General features: G+C 34.6%; 1 protein-coding gene across 5 annotated transcripts in view; it reads right to left on the bottom strand.

Annotated features, from left to right (window-relative positions):
- LOC117327107 (centrosomal protein of 57 kDa-like) overlaps window positions 1-18,607 on the bottom strand; it is a 36,814-nt gene that overhangs the window by 3,423 nt on the left and 14,784 nt on the right. For 2 of the 5 annotated variants that reach the window (XM_033883942.1, XM_033883940.1), the window contains exons 2-8: window positions 12,632-12,821; window positions 11,770-11,949; window positions 10,964-11,220; window positions 4,207-4,284; window positions 3,438-3,659; window positions 2,032-2,237; window positions 691-844 (exon numbers count right to left, since the gene is read on the bottom strand). In XM_033883942.1, the coding sequence (XP_033739833.1) occupies window positions 691-844; window positions 2,032-2,237; window positions 3,438-3,659; window positions 4,207-4,284; window positions 10,964-11,220; window positions 11,770-11,949; window positions 12,632-12,821 (1,287 nt within the window). Of the gene's footprint in view, window positions 1-684; window positions 845-2,031; window positions 2,238-3,437; window positions 3,660-4,206; window positions 4,285-10,963; window positions 11,221-11,769; window positions 11,950-12,631; window positions 12,822-16,159; window positions 16,282-18,607 lie in introns of those variants that run through there. The other 3 variants (XM_033883943.1, XM_033883941.1, XM_033883944.1) reach the window with 3 other exon arrangements.

Raw genomic sequence — 18,607 nt, 5'->3', positions numbered from 1 at the left:
ACCTGTAGTACCTTATCAGTGTTGATTGATGTAACAGACAGTTTATACCTGTAGTACCTTATCAGCGTTGATTGATGTAACAGACAGTTTATACCTGTAGTACCTTATCAGCGTTGATTGATGTAACAGACAGTTTATACCTGTAGTACCTTATCAGTGTTGATTGATGTATCAGACAGTTTATACCTGTAGTACCTTATCAGCGTTGATTGACGTAACAGACAGTTTATACCTGTAGTACCTTAACAGCGTTGATTGACATAACAGACAGTTTATACCTGTAGTACCTTATCAGCGTTGATTGATGTAACAGACAGTTTATACCTGTAGTACCTTATCTGCGTTGATTGATGTAACAGACAGTTTATACCTGTAGTACCTTATCAGCGTTGATTGATGTATCAGAGTTTATACCTGTAGTACCTTATCTGCGTTGATTGATGTAACAGACAGTTTATACCTGTAGTACCTTATCAGTGTTGATTGATGTAACAGACAGTTTATACCTGTAGTACCTTATCAGCGTTGATTGATGTAACAGACAGTTTATACCTGTAGTACCTTATCAGCGTTGATTGATGTAACAGACAGTTTATACCTGTAGTACCTTATCAGTGTTGATTGATGTATCAGACAGTTTATACCTGTAGTACCTTATCAGCGTTGATTGACATAACAGACAGTTTATACCTGTAGTACCTTATCTTGGTGCCTCCTGACTTTTGATATCTGCTGACTTTTGGACTCCATGCGCCCCACTAGGGAGTCTAATTCCCGCTCCAGGTCCTCACGAACCCGTGAATCTGTCACCTCATTTATCTGCTTCGACAGTTCCTGATGCTCCCTGTTCACATAATAAATAATCAGCATATATTTTAAACTGGTGATTACCTCGGAATCTGTTCATACAATAAATTATCAGCACATATTTTAAACTGTTGATTACCTCGGAATCTGTACGTGTTCATACAATTAATTATCAGCACATATTTTAAACTGGTGATTACCTCGAAATCTGTTCATACAATAAATTATCAGCACATATTTTAAACTGTTGATTACCTCGGAATCTGTTCATACAATAAATTATCAGCACATATTTTAAACTGGTGATTACCTCGAAATCTGTTCATACAATAAATTATCAGCACATATTTTAAACTGTTGATTACCTCGGAATCTGTTCATACAATAAATTATCAGCACATATTTTAAACTGTAGATTACCTCGGAATCTATTCATACAATAAATTATCAACACATATTTATCCTAGTACATGATACACTGGTCTACCTGAGTATATTTGAGACAGTTAATTACTCTGTTTGAATAAGTTTTAAGACCACTTATATATAATTAAACCACGATTTGCTATAGTCTTTTAATTCAAATTGAGATGAAATCAAACCATATTTTTTTTATCAGATCAGAACTTCATAATTATCCCTCAGGAAAATTTAGACAGAAGAAATTTTGAGTATAACCTTCACATGTGATAATATTTAAAACGCTGATATTTCTATTTTAAACTTGTTGATATACTCTAAATATTTGTGATGGGAATCAGTTTCATTTTCAGAATTGATAATTGGCAATTTCAAAATCAATCGATTATCAATTATAATCTGTTTTCTAAAACTAGCACAGAATTACCCTTTTGTAGAAAATTGATGTACATCTTAAGTATAATTTTTACACATTTTAGCCTTTGTTATCAATATTTTCAATACTGAACACAAACACACCTTTAACATTTAATATATTTAAATCTCCTTAATTGCTTCTTAACTATTAATGAATATATCCGTAAAATATAAGATTATAAAAATCACGAAGCAGTAAATTTACAAACACTTATAGAAATTTTCGATAAAATGTCTATTGAAAATCATCATTGATGGTCATTTTGTTAATGTTTTTTTCCCTTTGACTACTTTTCTATAATTTCTAATCATTGGCCCACCACTACTAAATATCAAATATTTAACAATGTATAATAGCTGGTTTTAACTATGAGTGAAACCACTTACACACTCATCTGGCCAAACTCGTCCTGAAGTTGTAGCAAGAGTTCGGCAAGGTCGTGGTCCAGGCCGTCAGAACTTGACCCGGATGATGTACTGGATGACCTCTGAGTATCACACTGGTCAGCAGAACACAGGGCCATGTTGTGTGACTTCATTAGCGATAACACACGCTGGACATTAGCACCAACAGAATGACTAGGGGTAGAGGACTGTAAAACAACACACGCTGGACATTAGCACCAACAGAATGACTAGGGGTAGAGGACTGTAAAACAACACACGCTGGACATTAGCACCAACAGAATGACTAGGGGTAGAGGACTGTAAAACAACACACGCTGGACATTAGCACCAACAGAATTACTAGGGGTAGAGGACTGCAAAATGTACAAACACACCGATTATGGAAAGAGCCTACAAGACTTGTGTAGTGTGAAGGGGTGGTGTCGGGGTGGTGTCAGGGTGGTGTCGGGTCGGGTCGGGTGTCGGGTCGGGTCGGGTCGGGTCAGGGTGGGGCGTATGGCAGTGTACAGTATTGTCCAAAACTCTGTAAGTCCATAACTGCCAAACCATTAATCCAACAGGGAGTAATATTGGTCCTTTAACATTAAAACATTTATAACTGCCACTGTTTTTCGATTGATAAGTGTGAGTAAGTTTGTTTACTTCTCAATAATTTCGAGTTTATAACACCACCAAATTTGCTGTCGTAAAACATGTGTCATGGAGAAAGTGGGCAGGTTTAGCTCCCGATGGCTTTTGATGTGCATGCAGGTAAACTTGACATTAAAATAATTTCAAACGTAGATCATGCATTGCAAGGTAAATTTTTGTGTCTGACTTTTGAATACTGTTACATGGTGTATTGATAAAAGAAAATATTGTAAATATAAATATCAACCTTTTAGTTTGTTTAGTATATATGTGATCATAAGTCCAATGGAGAAGTCAGTAAATTGTTCAAAAACACACAAAGGAGTCACATGACCTAACAGATCTTGAAGTAATGACTTTTAAACACTGATGCGGTTCACAGATTTGACCGTTAAGCGATGACCTTGAGATAATGACCTGGTTCACAGATTTGAATAAGGGATGATCTTGAGATAATGACCTGGTTCACAGATTTGAATAAGGGATGATCTTGAGATAAAGACCTGGTTCACAGATTTGAATAAGGGATGACCTGGAGACAATGACCTGGTTCACAGATTGGTTCACAGATTTGACCTTTAAGCGATGACCTTGAGATAATGACCTTGTTCACAGATTTGACCTTTAAGCGATGACCTTTAGATAGTGACCTGGTTCACAGATTGGTTCACAGATTTGACATGTTAGTGATGACTTTGAGACACTAATCTTGATAATTTTTTTATTTGACCTTGGCATAATATATCTATACTGACCTTGCCAGCTACAAAAGGAATGTCAGCGAGGTTAAGTCTGTAATGCTTGAGTGCCTCTCGGCGCCGTTCTGGCTCCGGCTCAACGGGTTGTGTCTTCTGCTTTTTGTTGGAAGCTGATTTTTTCTTTTTCTTTACTTTCTTAGTCCGAGCTGATGTTGGTCGTTTCTCATTTAATCCTCCAGCATGCATCAGTATTCTGTTTGTTTGTGCCTCTGTCTCAAGCTAATTAAGGGGAAATATATGCAAAGAATATTGAATATCAGCTGACATATTAACAATCAGTAAATCTTTGCTCTTGTCAAATTTTAATTTATGACAGCTTATATTATAAGACACTACACAAAATCACTTATATGAAGTTTTAATTAGAAATAAGAGCTATACGTTTATAATGGAAAATGAAAGTGCTACATACATATATAATGGAAAATGAAAGTACTTACATTTATAATGGAAAATGAAAGTACTATACATTTATAATGGAAAATGAAAGTACTATACATTTATAATGGAAACTGAAAGTGTTATACATTTATAATGGAAACTGAATGTGACAAAATGATATCAATATTATCTGCCAATAAGCCTATGCCGGGTAGCTCTGGCAAGACGACAATACCTTTTAAACTTCTTAACTCTTATCCTTTGTCTACAATAAGGCCATCCTACCTAGATTGAGACAGTGATGTTAGCGTCTGTGGGCTTATTGGAGGATAAATGGTAATTTACAGTGACCTGAATAGATGTTAATTTTGATAGCATGACATACCACAGCTGTTTTTTCTGACATTAGCTGTCTTTGGTGCCTTTCTTCTTTAATCTTTTCCTCCAAGTCTCGGATTTTACCCTGAAATAATAGGCAAGAAAACATTAAACTGATATTAATTTTTTCTTGATCCAAGAAACAGTTTTGATTATAGATATATCCTAAATACATCAAAACACTCAACCAAATTTTATAAAAAATAAACAACATGAGTGAAAGTAATTTCATTTGCAGACAAACCATGGCCAATGTAACTCCAATCTGTATCTTACAGTACAATTGACAATATTATATGTACAAGGATCTTCATGTTTAGAGGTGTGATCAGGACAAAAGACAAATTGCAATCCACTCTGAAAATGTGTACATTTGTATAATGTTCAGGTGTGACTAATGGAGGGGATCTATCATTTCGATTCAAACATCTGATGAACAATTTTATTCAAACACATATTACATAACAACAATTGTGCTGGCAACAAATTAAATTCTTTGAAAATAATTGAAAAATAATTTTTAAGCTCTGACAGCTTTGTTTTCTTACACAACATACTTATGAAGTATGAAGCATTGCTACTGGGTGAGTTTACAGTAATTGTGATTGTGAATATTGACAAATCAATTTTTAAGAAACATACAAATATGTATATACCCTAAATACTAGTATATATGGGGTATATGGTACATTATTTCAGGTAAAAAGCACCATTAGAACAGTTCTAAGTGCAAAATATTTCCAATGAAGTTTTCTTGCCTAGAGTTACTTCCCTTGTAAAACTATTCATCTCCCGATTCTGAATCTGTAAACTAAATATACTTGAATTGACTAAATGTGACAGAACCATCTACTATAGAACTACCCATTACAGAAACAATAGTGTATTGTTGTTAGATCGAAATAACAGGTAGTATGATAATGATAGAATAGTTTAATAAACACAATCCCACTGAAGTGTGACCATCATTATGCCCAAGGTGGATAAATATTTAATGTCTAGAACCGCTGATAATGATGGTAAACAATATTCATTGTCAAGAATGTATTGATCAAATTTGTGTCACTCTAAAATCAATTCTACTTTTGTCCTCAGATCATTAGCAGAGACAATATCAGTGCATTGTACATGATTATAAGCTGACAATAATAAGCATGTAGAAAATATGAAAATTATACAAGACCATAATTATTAACAATCAAATTGTAATCCACGTAATCTGTACAACACACAATATACATTAATTATGTGAATTATCAATATCGTCTTAAACATCACTTTATATAATGATTTCAAATTAATAGGTTTTATAACCAGAGGAACTGAAACCATCCACCTAAGACAATGAAAAATGCAATTGACAAAATGTAAGACTTCCCAATTACTCGTAAGATCTGTAAATTAATGCTTGTCTCCAGATTAGAATTGTATTGTAGTTGTATAACCTCCTTCTCTGTGTATTTAAAAATGTAATAAATCACAATTATCGATGACATTAATAAGAAGACTGACAGTTAGTGCGGTTTTGTTTGTTTGTTTGTTTGTTGTTTAATATCCTATATATATATATATATAACAGCCAGATTAGAAAAGGGTGCAGATTATATTCTTTATAATATTGTTTCCACATTAGAAAGGGTTAAGATTATATTTGATATCATATTGCTTCCAAGTAATAAAGTTCACATTATATTCTATATTATATTGTTTCAAACTCAGAAAAGGTTCTAGATTACATTAATGAACACATATACATGTACTACACTTCATGTCTGGACTAAATATCACATGCCAGTATATAGATGTAATTCCTAGTGGTAGGGAATCGGGAATGATACTCATCGCTGCTTGCAAAAGCATCGCTGTTACCCCTGGAAACTCGAGGACGGGTTCTTTCCTGGAGGGGGAGTATGTAACCCTGGTAAATACCATACATGCCATACCTCCCGGCGTGAGACAAAATCTCCCTTATTTTCAAGTCATTTATTTCCTCTTGGGAGGAGAAACCAAATTCCCGTATTTTGTAATTCCCTCCGGTATTTTAGCCGACGCCATTTTTGTTTACAATTCAGTAGTTTTTCTCACGATATTTGGCTAAATTTAGCGATCACGTGATTGTTCACGTGATCACTCAATCAAAATGGTGCCTGTTGGACACGGCTTTCACACGAAGCTCTGGCTAGTGTAATGTTTGAGAGAAGACCTCCCTAGCCGAGCGGTATATTGCGGCTAGTATTTAATACTAGCCGCAATATACCGCTCGGCTAGGGAGGTCTTCTCTTTAGCTCGATCGGTTGAGCGTAAGACTTGTAAGCTAGAGGTCCCGGGTTAGATCCCTAGTGGAGGCAGTGATTTAAATTTGTGTATAGGTCTAAAATCTTCAACTGTCTGTTCATATATATATATTCAACCTTATTTTCTATCAGGGCACTGATTAATATTAAATGTGATGAACTTTGACCTTCAGATATTCCAACCATCCATTCCACTTTCACCAAGTCAGAACATTTACCTTATGTACAGTATAGTATTGAAGGAAGGTGTTAAGATGACTAACAAATATTGTACACGAGTGATAATCTCACAATATACATTTACCTATAAACAGTTTAACAGGGAATTGTTTAAAACTGTGATTTGGTCAGAGAGAGTTTGTCCTGATAAACCTATCTCTATGAACTAACAGTAAACACACTCTGCTCACTTGTTTGGCCTCTTGAGTCCAAAAACAAACACCCGAGCTAGCCCAGAGCAATAACAAACACTTCATGGACCCAGAGCAATAACAAACACTCAACTGACCCTGAGCAATCATGACCAAATTCTCTATTTAAACAGAATCCTTAGTCAATTTACACACATACACATGCACACACACATAATTTATAGCTCATTTTTTCTAACAAGATATATATTTATAAATTCAAAAATCACCCGCCCAGTTTTACAATTTTTTCATTAAAAGCTGTTGAGAACTACACCAAGATGTCTGAGAAAATCTCACCTGAGGATGATTGCTGATATAATATTCCAGGACAGATTTGTTTTCTGTATCTGTACCTAAATTATCACATATAGTTTCAATATTTCAGCAAAGAGTTAAATTTTTAACTATCAATTGAAATTGGGACTTAAACAGTGCACATCTTCCCCATCTGATCACTCATGCACAAATAAATGACAATTAGATTTCTATAATTAACTTCTGAGAAACAAGGAGAATCATGAAATTTTCACCGAATTCTTAGTCCACAGTCAATACATAATAAATCTCTCATCCCTACCGGTATCATACTGGTCTGTCCAGGTAAATACACCCATGCTTGCTGTGTGTGTATTACCTCGCTTCCGGTGTAGGATAGCCACGCGCGCGCAATGATACAAAAGTAGGTCGCCGAACCGAAAGTAGATCTATCTATAGATTTGTAAACACATCGTCTGCTCCATGTGCTAGGCCAGATCTAATGCGAAATTTGTTTATTATTAATAAAACATGAAACTATATTTTCACGCGAAAGGACACATTAGCTTGGCCGACATCAAGTGATTTGGCTTCGCTTGCAATGACAGGGCTGCTGAAACAACGTTAGACTGTGAAAATGAATGGTTTCCTTCGTTTTTAGAACAGCAAACGTTGTTTGCATACATGGGGTATGGTTAATCGATTGGCGCTGTTCTTTTTTTATTATATGCAGTAGAAAAAAAGTTTGGATTGAGAAAAAATGGCGTCTATCTGAGAAAGCTATCGACAGATAGTGCCTATTTTTGCATATTTTAGGTTGGGCAATGAGAGAAAAATACTCAATCATATGTGGTTCATGTAGGATAGGGATATTTCACCCTCTCGGCAGAGCCTCGGGTTTTACCACATTTTGTGACCCCTCGGGTGGAATATCCCTATCCTACATGACCACATATGATAGAGTCTTATATAACGTCAAAGGTGATTTTGTTGGATAAAAAGTTGTCAACATTCATGTGTATACATATGCAAACAAAAAAATAGGATATAGCAAAAAGTGATGTTTGACTACTTGGTGGTAAACATTTAAATTAAAGTAATGTGATAAGGCATTTAAACTCATCTCAAGTTCTAATTGACCTTTAATGACCCATACTTCACAGCGTGATTTACAAAACCTTGGACAGTAGATCTAGAAACTAAAATGATGTGAACATGAATCGTCCTGTAGAAACGTTCATACCTTTCTCCCGTTAAATGAACTGGAAATGCATTAAAGAAATTGAACATAGTAGATGTACAGAATGTATGAATATATAATATATATATAGGAGCTGAGAGCCTTTTTGGTTTATCAATAGATTTTTCTTTTTTTAAATATCACCTATATCTGAAATTGAAGATAGGCTATGCCCTAAAAAATGTTTAAATTGACTACAGAGAGTACAAATATATATAATATATATGTACCATTACCAGGTATATACTGGAGCTGAGAGACTTTCGTGGTTATCAATAGATTTTTCTTTTTTGAAATATCACCTATATCTGAAATTGAAGATAGGCTATGCCCTAAAAAAAGTTTAAATTGACTACAGAGAGTACAAATATATAATATATATGTACCATTATCAGGTATATACTGGAGCTGAAAGACTTTTGGGTTTATCAATATAGATTTAAAAAAAAAAAAATTAAAACAATAACCTATCTGAAATTGAAAATAGACCATCTAGTATCTGAAATTGATTATGGAATATCTCTTAAAAATGTTGACTTAGAAAAACAAATATGGATCCTGATATCAGCAAACCGGACACAAAATTATCAGATGGGAATTTAAAGTACATGCTGGGACTGGTTTCACTTTCTGATTACATATTCTGAATAACTTTATACAGCGATGTGAATTTTAAATTTCCTTAATTTGGTGAAAATGTGGCCCCAGAAAGTAAACGATTCTATCTAGACCACAAACAAATAGAATTTCCTACACTGAACTTCCCTGTCAATGTGAGGAAATGACAGATAAGATTTTGAGTAGGTACGGGACAACAGCCGTGAAAACACTCCAAATTTACAGGAGTTGTCAAACATGCATTTAAATAAGTAAGAGGGAAATTTTTGTCATATATATATTTACATAAAGGTGTGACAAAAAAAATCTTTTATCCTGTACGAGTATGTTCCATGAAATTTGAGTAAATCTGAATATCTGAATGCTCATATAATGTTGGTTCTCAATTCGGTAAGTAGAATGACAGCTACAGATCGAATATTTGTACCTAATTGAATTTTTTTTTAAATGGCTTCATATCTACAATTGCTGTTTAATAGGGGTCATTCCATGTTCACGGTTTCCCGAAATCTCATTAAATTAGGTGTAATTGTAATCTCGGGTCAGATTTTTTTTGGTTTCATCGACCTGTCAGGTGTGATGGTTCTTCACAGTACAGGGGAGCCATAAACAAGCCATAGATTCCTTCCTTTACATTTTTCACTATCACAAAACCATTACCTACAATACATCTGATTTACTCTGACACCTTGCATAGAATCAGCCACAAATGGGGCAAGTAATGACAGGGATTTAACGTGTGTACGAATGCTGTCAAATACCCATTTCTACCTCCAACATAAAAGAGCATTTATGTTTAAACGCATGATGGAATGGTTTTCTTGAAACGGAAGGATTTTTTTTGGATTTTTTTTTATCATTAGGAATATATGACATCAATTGATCTCGAAATATCTATGAGAGAACATTCCTATGGAAGACTGAATAATGCGAATTCTGGATAGGCATAAAGAGAACTCTCATACACAAACTACCATGCAAGTATCGATGCATGATCCAAGCCCTCAATTAACACACAGTCATTATTCTTTTACAATGTTGTGATATCATTGGAAATAATGACACAGCTCAGTACGATGGTTTACTTAACAGATATTTCAATAACAATCACTACAAAACATTTCAATTATGATCATTAACAAAGAAAATCATCAGTTTAATAAACCACAATGAATTCAAAACAATCTTATGAATTTTTTTTTCAAAACTTTCAATCATCATTTCTTACCTGTAAATGCATGTCACAGTATATTCTATTGGACATGTATTTATATTGCTTAAATACCAAGGATAACTGGTACTTTTGTACTTCTTCAAGATTGATATAAGTCGATCAAGGTATACGTAGAAATTTATAAGTAAAAATAATTTCAAATTAAACCATTTGACGTACATTCATAAAGACAGTTATTGACTGATCCAATGATTGAAACATCTTTAATCAGGCCACTCCTGCCAAAGACTCATGAAGGTATATATCGTATTTTTTGTTTTTTTTATCTTATTTTTTTTTTTTAAATTTGTTTAATGTCTTTCCTAATTTTCTTTTCTCTGATAAATTTCAAAAAAGGCAAAAACCAAAAACTGAAAATTTGAATATCCATAACAAGATAAAACTGTTCATGTATTTTACATCAACAGTGACATAGATTAAATATAACACAGTTTTCAGACAATCATTAAATCTGTTCTTCCGACTGATCTCTGTCACTCTTGTTGGCTTGGATGAAAGTGAATTTGCTGTTTTAATGCAGGAAGAAACCAGATCTGTGGAACCCAGAGAAAACCCAAATAGTTGGGTAGGTGACCCAATATGTATACCTTTTCACATCCCATCAGAGAACCTGAGCCCTGCTGTATTTGAGAAAGTCGAGCACACTACCCACTAAGCCACCTGATGTCCTAATTAAAAGAAGCATGCAGACTTAACAATCGTGAACTCACCTCTGCTAGTGTTTGAGTTGCTGTCAACTTGAGCTGTTCTCGCTCCAGGTAACTGATTTTTTCGGCCTGGGGGTCAAAGGTTATGGATGGTTTATGAAACTCCTCCTGACGCTGCTGCCTCTCCTGTAAAAGCGATGACTTGGTGGCTGTGTCACGTTTGTCCGACTCAGCATTTTCCACCAACTTTCTCATGTGTTGAAGTTGTTTCTCTAGCAGTCCACTCCGTGTCTCAGCTGCCGTCAGCTGGGACTCCAATTCTGGTGATGGAAAATGAATTTTACGTTAGCATATCATGATCGTATATATGAGACTTGTATTTAAAAATCTCACTTTCCAAAGTCTCATTACATTACTGGCTGTATTTGTGTACTGAGGATTCTATCTAAATCAAAGACAGAACATCACAGACAATGTCTTATAGAACATTTGACTTTCAACTGAGATTAAACATATATAAGGAAAATTTTAAATGTTATCCATTTATGGACATAGAAACATTATTCTGATATTTTGACAAATTTTTCAAATGAATTCCTCAAATCTGATACCAGTGCTTATTTAACAGAGAATGCAATTACTCTAATTTTCATTCTAGTATTGAATTTGAATAAACTTTTCAATTTACACCCCAACAACATCGCTGAACCCAAAATGTTCTATCCATGAACCAACAGGCAAACTAATAAATAATTTGAATAGCATACTTTATGCAGTTGACCCTTAAGAAATTTTCCTACAAAAATTATGCTTATCACAGATCAGAGTTTATCATGGACCAGTATTTTGTCGATGATCCGAGTAGTTACCTTGGGACTGTTGAGACATGATAGTCTGTGTTGGCTCCACATTTTCTGGCTCCTTTGAAAAGATGTCTTTGTATCTATGCGTTTCTGCTGCCAAACTTTTCAAATTTGTTTCTGCTGCAGCCCTCTCTGTCTCGAGCTTCCTGATTTTTTCTCGCAAATTTTTCAAGGCCGATATCACAGCTGGAAAAAGAAGAGAGTACTTCGAGATTACACAAGGTTTTTTTTTTATGATTGAATTAAATGTTTCAAATCTTTGTATAACCTCCTTCTCTGTGTATTTAAAATTGTAATGAATCACAACTATCGATGACATTACTAAGAAGACTGACAGTTAGTGCGGTTTTGTTTGTTTGTTTTTTGTTTAACGTCCTATATATATATAACAGCCAAGGGTCATTTAAGGACGTGTCAGGTTTTGGAGGTGAAGGAAAGCCAGAGTACCCGGAGAAAAACCACCATGCCTATGCTCAGTACCTGCAAACTGCCCCACGTAGGCTTTGAACATCGCAACCCAGAGGTGGAGGGCTAGTGATAAAGTGTCGGGACACCTTAACCACTCGGCCACCGCGGCCCCCTGGTTAGTGCTGTGTAACATATGATCACTGAATTGTATATGTTTGTTAGCCAAGGCTTCTGATTGCATTACGCTCCATGAACCCTTGGCAGATATAGTCGTCAGCTCTGGCCCTCTAGCGGAGATTGGAAATTAACAAAAGTAAGTATAACTAATATAAACTGATTATATTTGTATAGGACTTTCTGTCATAAGTCAAATCACCATTTCCTGTTAATTATATGAAGTCAAAACATACACCGGAGTCAAAGCCCAGTTTGTAGAGATGTCGTTTAAATATAACCTTACCTAGTCTGTTGTTTTCAGGTGATGTAGACACCAATTTGTCCGGATTATCTTGGTAATTGTCGTTGATGAAGGGTTTTTCTGTGGGGTAGTCGAAGTAGGCTGTAGAATGCATGGACTCCTCCTGGTTTCGGTACAGGGCTCGCTTGGTAGGGCTCTTTGAGTGGCTGCCCGAGATGTGAGGAGCATAGGTCTGCGATGGACAAACAAAACACAAGTCATTCTGATGTCATATTGATTCTGTTAATAAGTTGGGATTATTTCCCTTAGAACAGACAGGGTCATATTAAGACAAAATCTCTTGTAGTAGTTAGTGACTACCTCACTGAACAACATATAGGAGGCCTGTCACACACCATCTAGAGCAATAAGCTTAAGGGTAAAGTGTGATGGAGCTTCAAACTATGCCCCTGGGATCTTCACCTGAAGTTATGTGGCAGGCGCTGCAACCGAACCATCACAGCCCCCTTACATTGATTCATTAATATTTGTACAATTTTTTTTTCAGCAGTTCAAAATGTCATTGTTTCAACAAAGTTTGAAAGTGTTGGGGTTGAGGGGTGTGTTTTGCAGAATTTAGGATGAAAAGAACCTTAATTTCTGCTATTCATTACATTTTGAACATTTTAGATTTACATGTCTTTATTTGATCCTCAAAATCAGCAGAAGTAGAACTCTTTCACAGTTTACATATAGGTGTATACATGTACCACTTCAGATATATATATTCATCATGTACAGAATCCTTCAACAGCAATAGGTCTAGTTCTGCAGCATTTGCCATCGATAAATATAAGCTTCCATGCTCAGATATATACCAGTATATACATCCATGTATATAAATACATTGCGATCCAGGTATTCATATCAGCTAATAAACGACTTCCACAATGATCATGTCAGGGTATACGTATTGGGCTGACCATAACTGCGCCATTGAAACTTCTTTTTTAAGAAAGCTGATGTGGCGCAGTGGTATAAGCTTTGGGTATTTCTGGCTAGGCGATTGGGTGTCGTATATCATGAGTTCGAGGCCCGGTCAGGGTACGAGTCAAAAAGTAGTCTTCCTTCATCATTTGTGCTACTATGTTACATGTATATATATATAACTATATGGGGCAAAGAAGTAATTCAACTATATGGGGCAAAGAAGTAATTCAAACAGTGTGGACAATGAGGCTTGTTAAATTTTCGAGGCAATCCGCCCCTTTATCAAAACACAAAAAATACAAATACAATCACATAATATATATAAGGAGTACTGGAAATACAATGAAATACAATAAGAATAATGTTTTAGTAACTGGAGAAACAACAATGAACCCTTCGGCAAACATATATATAACTATATAGGTATAGTTAAGTTACAAAGTCTCAACATGTACATTTAATAGTTGCTTTTCAATCTACATTACAATTGCAAGTTGTATTTACTTTTTTCAAACACAAAAATTAAGAAAGGGCAAAACATGTTCATGTAATTATAATCTGTACTAATTATATATAATTTCTCAAAAAAAAAAAAAAAATCTTTTACTGAAGGTCTTTTAATTAAATGCCAAATACATAGCCACATGCATTTGGTTACGATATATGTATGTTTATATCGTGATGACAAGCTAATCAGAAGGATTCTAATTAATTAACTCTAGTCTGACACACACAGTTAACATTACCCGATACTTGACTTCAGGTTTGTATTGTACTTGTGTATAAAGTTCCCTATATAAGCCTTCCAGGTAAAAAAAGGTGATCCCAACGACCGTTTCCTGGCACGATCTGATAACGGAACAATGAGTACAACAATGATCCCCGATAAAATTTAAAGTTACAAATACAATATTTTGATATCGGACAGATACTTCGCATGCTTGCATGCCATAAGTCCAAAACCTGATACGGCAATAAGTATTTTTTTGGTGTGAGTAAATCGTAAATGGGTCATATCAATTTATTCGCATGATTTGAGTTGATAAAAATGTGAAACTTTTAATCTGATTTTTTTACGTCAATAGACAAATTGTTTATGGAACATTTAATGTTCATAGTAAATAAACTTGGCAAGACAAGCACGGACCAGCTGTAAATTAAAATGTTGACATAAAATTTTAGTTTACGACAGAAAGAGCTTGCCCATAATTCTACACCTGCAGTAAATTTTGTATAAGAATGTTAACGTTGTGTCAAGTAGTATTGAAGGAAGCTTGAATTGATCTAAACATTCATGAAAGTGTTTAAAATCAATCTTAATTATAAAACACTAAAAGAAAATCACATTTATAAGGCCATGGCTGCCCATCCCTCTATGTAAGTAAATCTCAAGTTTCCTTCTTACCAAAGTATATTATTACACTTACTACAGGTGACAATGAAAAATATTTGATGTTAAAAAAAAAAGGACTTATACATTTACGAGATGTTTGCTTTAGAGACCAGAGCTCGAGTCTGACATATGACATACAATGTATATAGCGGTCATAATGAAGTGTTCTAGTGTTCAATTTCAAATTTAGAGAATTGTTGTTCATAGATTTAAGAAAGATATTGGTGAGATCAAGTTCTACCAGACAACCAGATACTGACTTGGCAAACATCAATATCCTGTAATAAACATGATTAATTCTGACAATTTTCATTTCTATGTCCCACAATAGAAAAGAATAACCCAGCGTGTCAGGGTTCTGAAATATACACACCAATATATAATAATAACAGAAGCATTACTTCAACATAAATATATATTGGTGATTGTGTTAATTAATTAAACGTAACCCATTCTGTAAACACCTAAATGTCTTACAAGGTTCACTTTGAAATGTTATATAGCTCAGTGTCAGCTGAAAAAAATTCATAAATGAAAAATATTTTGGCACTTCAAGGGTAAAAGTTAAAGATCAAGACATACAAAGAAAACACACGATTTCATTACAACCGGTACGTACCTTTGTTACAGATTATGAACTTTTCCACCAGTAAGTAAGTGATTATTTTTATCAGTTATTTCAAACAATATTTCTGATACCTTGTACCTGAAATATTTTTTGAAAATGTTTTCAAAACTACTAATTTTCCTTTGCATAAATGGATTCTCTATAAAAATTCCCACACCGAGCAACTTTGGCTAAAATAGTCCTGCCCTGGTCGTGATCACTTCAATGATTCTAAATACTTGACATGCTTAGTTGACATGGGTTTACATTTTTGCAACTAGTAATCTTAAAATTAGTCGACTTTGCTAAAGTAACCTTCAAATGTATTATTTCCATTAATGACAAGGTGTACCTGTGTGAGTTTCATGATTATACACCTGTATCGGTGTCATAGTTAATTACAAAGGTCTTTAATGCAGGGTCACCTATTTATACTAAGTTACATAGACGTGCCTGGTAGTCCCCACTGGACATTGTCCAAAACCCAAACAGTCAAGTCTGGGTTACCTAGCCTTTCACTGGTAAAGTACTGACCACAAGGGGCTGAAGATCAAAAAAAAAAAAAAAAAATTCCAATATACACGCAACACAATTTACCTACCTTTAGCATAATTGCTAATTAAGTTAAATAAATCCCGATGAAGTAATTTACTCCAGAAATATAGTAAACACATGTGTACAGATTGAATAAATAATGTTGTGATCAGATTTCGGGTGAAAGTGACGTTTTGGCTAGGACAAGTGGCCACCTGTCGTAGGGCCCCGGCTAACAAGCCTGATAAATAACTACACCCTACTGTCAAGCATAATACCTGCATATCATTAGCCAGACAAAAGGTCATGGCAAGTCTGAGGATAAGGCTTAGCACCAACACTTGGCCCAAGTATACCTCGAGAGGATAATGGCATTTTGGCTATATATAAATACCTATATAGCCACTTTTGTGTAAAAGTCCAATTTATATTGTAATATGCTTTCTCCCGTTAAGATTTCAATTACCTGTAAGAGATATTGGCTGTTTATATATTGAACGACCAACCACAATATTCATAAGTTGAAAGAGATTGAAAGAACTTTAATTTTGATTTCAAAATTTAATAAATCTTAGAGCGGAAGGCTTAATTTTGTGAACTTTTGTGTCCTTTTAATATCGGAAATTTATATTGTCTAAACCCACAAGTTCTTTAACTGAAATGTACACTATTGAACAATCATACATTCAGGATCTGTCAATTTAAATTAAGAACATGAAACTGTATATTGAAACCCAAAATACATTTGTGTAACACTTTATTGAAAAGTGATCATGATGTACATGTAAAAAAGTTTAAAAACTGATTTGAAGGATCTAGCTGGTAGAACCGCATGTGGTGCCATATGATTTAACTAGTGTGTGTATTTCTGTGTAGAATGGGAAAGTATAACTATATTGTATGGCTAGCTAGAACAACTTAAGTCAAGACAGAGGGCATCATTGTCAGTTTTAGATTTCTAATAAAGAAATTTTAGTCGTAAGCGGAACTTTTATTTCATAAGCAAAAGGAAATGAAGCATTATTATTTATTTTAGCTTAAGAGTTACTTCCCCTGCTAATGTACATATTTCCTTGACAGTATATTTAGTGTGTTTTACTATTTACAATCTATATACTTATTGCAAAAGAAAGCAGGTCACTGGCTGTCTGAGAAGTTATCCATCATCTAGATAGACACGTACATCCAAACATATATATTCTGAATCAAAACACATTATATATTTGCTTATTACAAAATAAATAAGTGATAGTGCAATATTCACTTGGGGCCGAGGATACAATACCATGTCCTGGTCAAAAATTAAAGGATCGAATAATCACACTGATGCTGTATGCATTTCTTTCATACAAATTTACATGCAAATTCCAACAACTTCAAAAGAATTTTCTGTTATTTATAGTACTAGTACTATTTTCATCCAACAGCATAAACTCATACCTAGAAATAAGCCCACCCATCTCTATTGATTTGTTTGTTTGTTTGTTTGTTTGCTGGGTTTATCACCTCGTAAACAGCAAGGGTTATTTTGAGGTGGTGTCTAGATCTCCCTGTAGTAGTTGGTGACTACCTCACTGAACAACATACAGGAGGCCCGTTGCATGCTATCCAGAGCATTAAAGTTAATTATAAATTGTCTTGCCTTGTAAAGGACACAACGACAGTACAGACCAGCCCACTCTCACCTAGTCGCCCGAAAAACAAACCCACACATGTACAGTACAGGTAGGGAGCATCAAACCACACAACTCAGATATTCCCTTGAGGTTACGTGGCTGACGCTCTAAATGAATGCATTATCACAGCCCCCTGCATCTCTATTACAGTTCAGTTAAAAAGACTCCTGGGAATTATTATAGGATAAATATGGTATATGCTACATATACCTTCACATAAAAACACAGGAATCGACTTGTATATATGTAAATATTAAAATCATTGACCTTTTTTCAATTTCCTGTTTCTTTATTCACAAATCACTGAAATGTACATAGCACCTTTTAGACAAATAACCCAAACGGAGTCAGAGAATTCATCACATCTACTGAAGCGTTTTAATAATCATCAATACTAATGTATTGATTTCAGAGGCATTGACAGGATAAACTATATAATGGACATAATAAAAATCGACATAAAAATAATTTCCTTCGAGGGGTAAATGAAATTAGCTCCACTAAATGGCTACTTATAAGTGAATTCATTCATTTTTTAATTTACGTACCGTATTCAATAGACTAAGGTAATCATTTCGTCTCTGTCATGGACTGTACAGTCATTGTAAACACCATGATTGACCACTTTGTAACGACCAACAGATGTGCTAATTTTTATAGTTTTCTAAAAGAAATTATCGGATTTCATCTTGCTATCACTGATCAACGATACACATGGTAAATGAAAAACACGTGTGATTTTGCGTCTGACCAGACTCTGTATCAATTACCATCATCAAAGTATGGTCCTAAAAGAAAACAAACCATAATTCAAGTCTGTTAGCTAAGGGGGTTAAATT

The sequence above is a fragment of the Pecten maximus genome, chromosome 5, assembly GCF_902652985.1.
Source record: "Pecten maximus chromosome 5, xPecMax1.1, whole genome shotgun sequence".
In the NCBI taxonomy this organism is placed as follows: Eukaryota; Metazoa; Mollusca; class Bivalvia; order Pectinida; family Pectinidae; genus Pecten; species Pecten maximus.
This window is presented reverse-complemented; position numbering and strand designations above follow the sequence as displayed.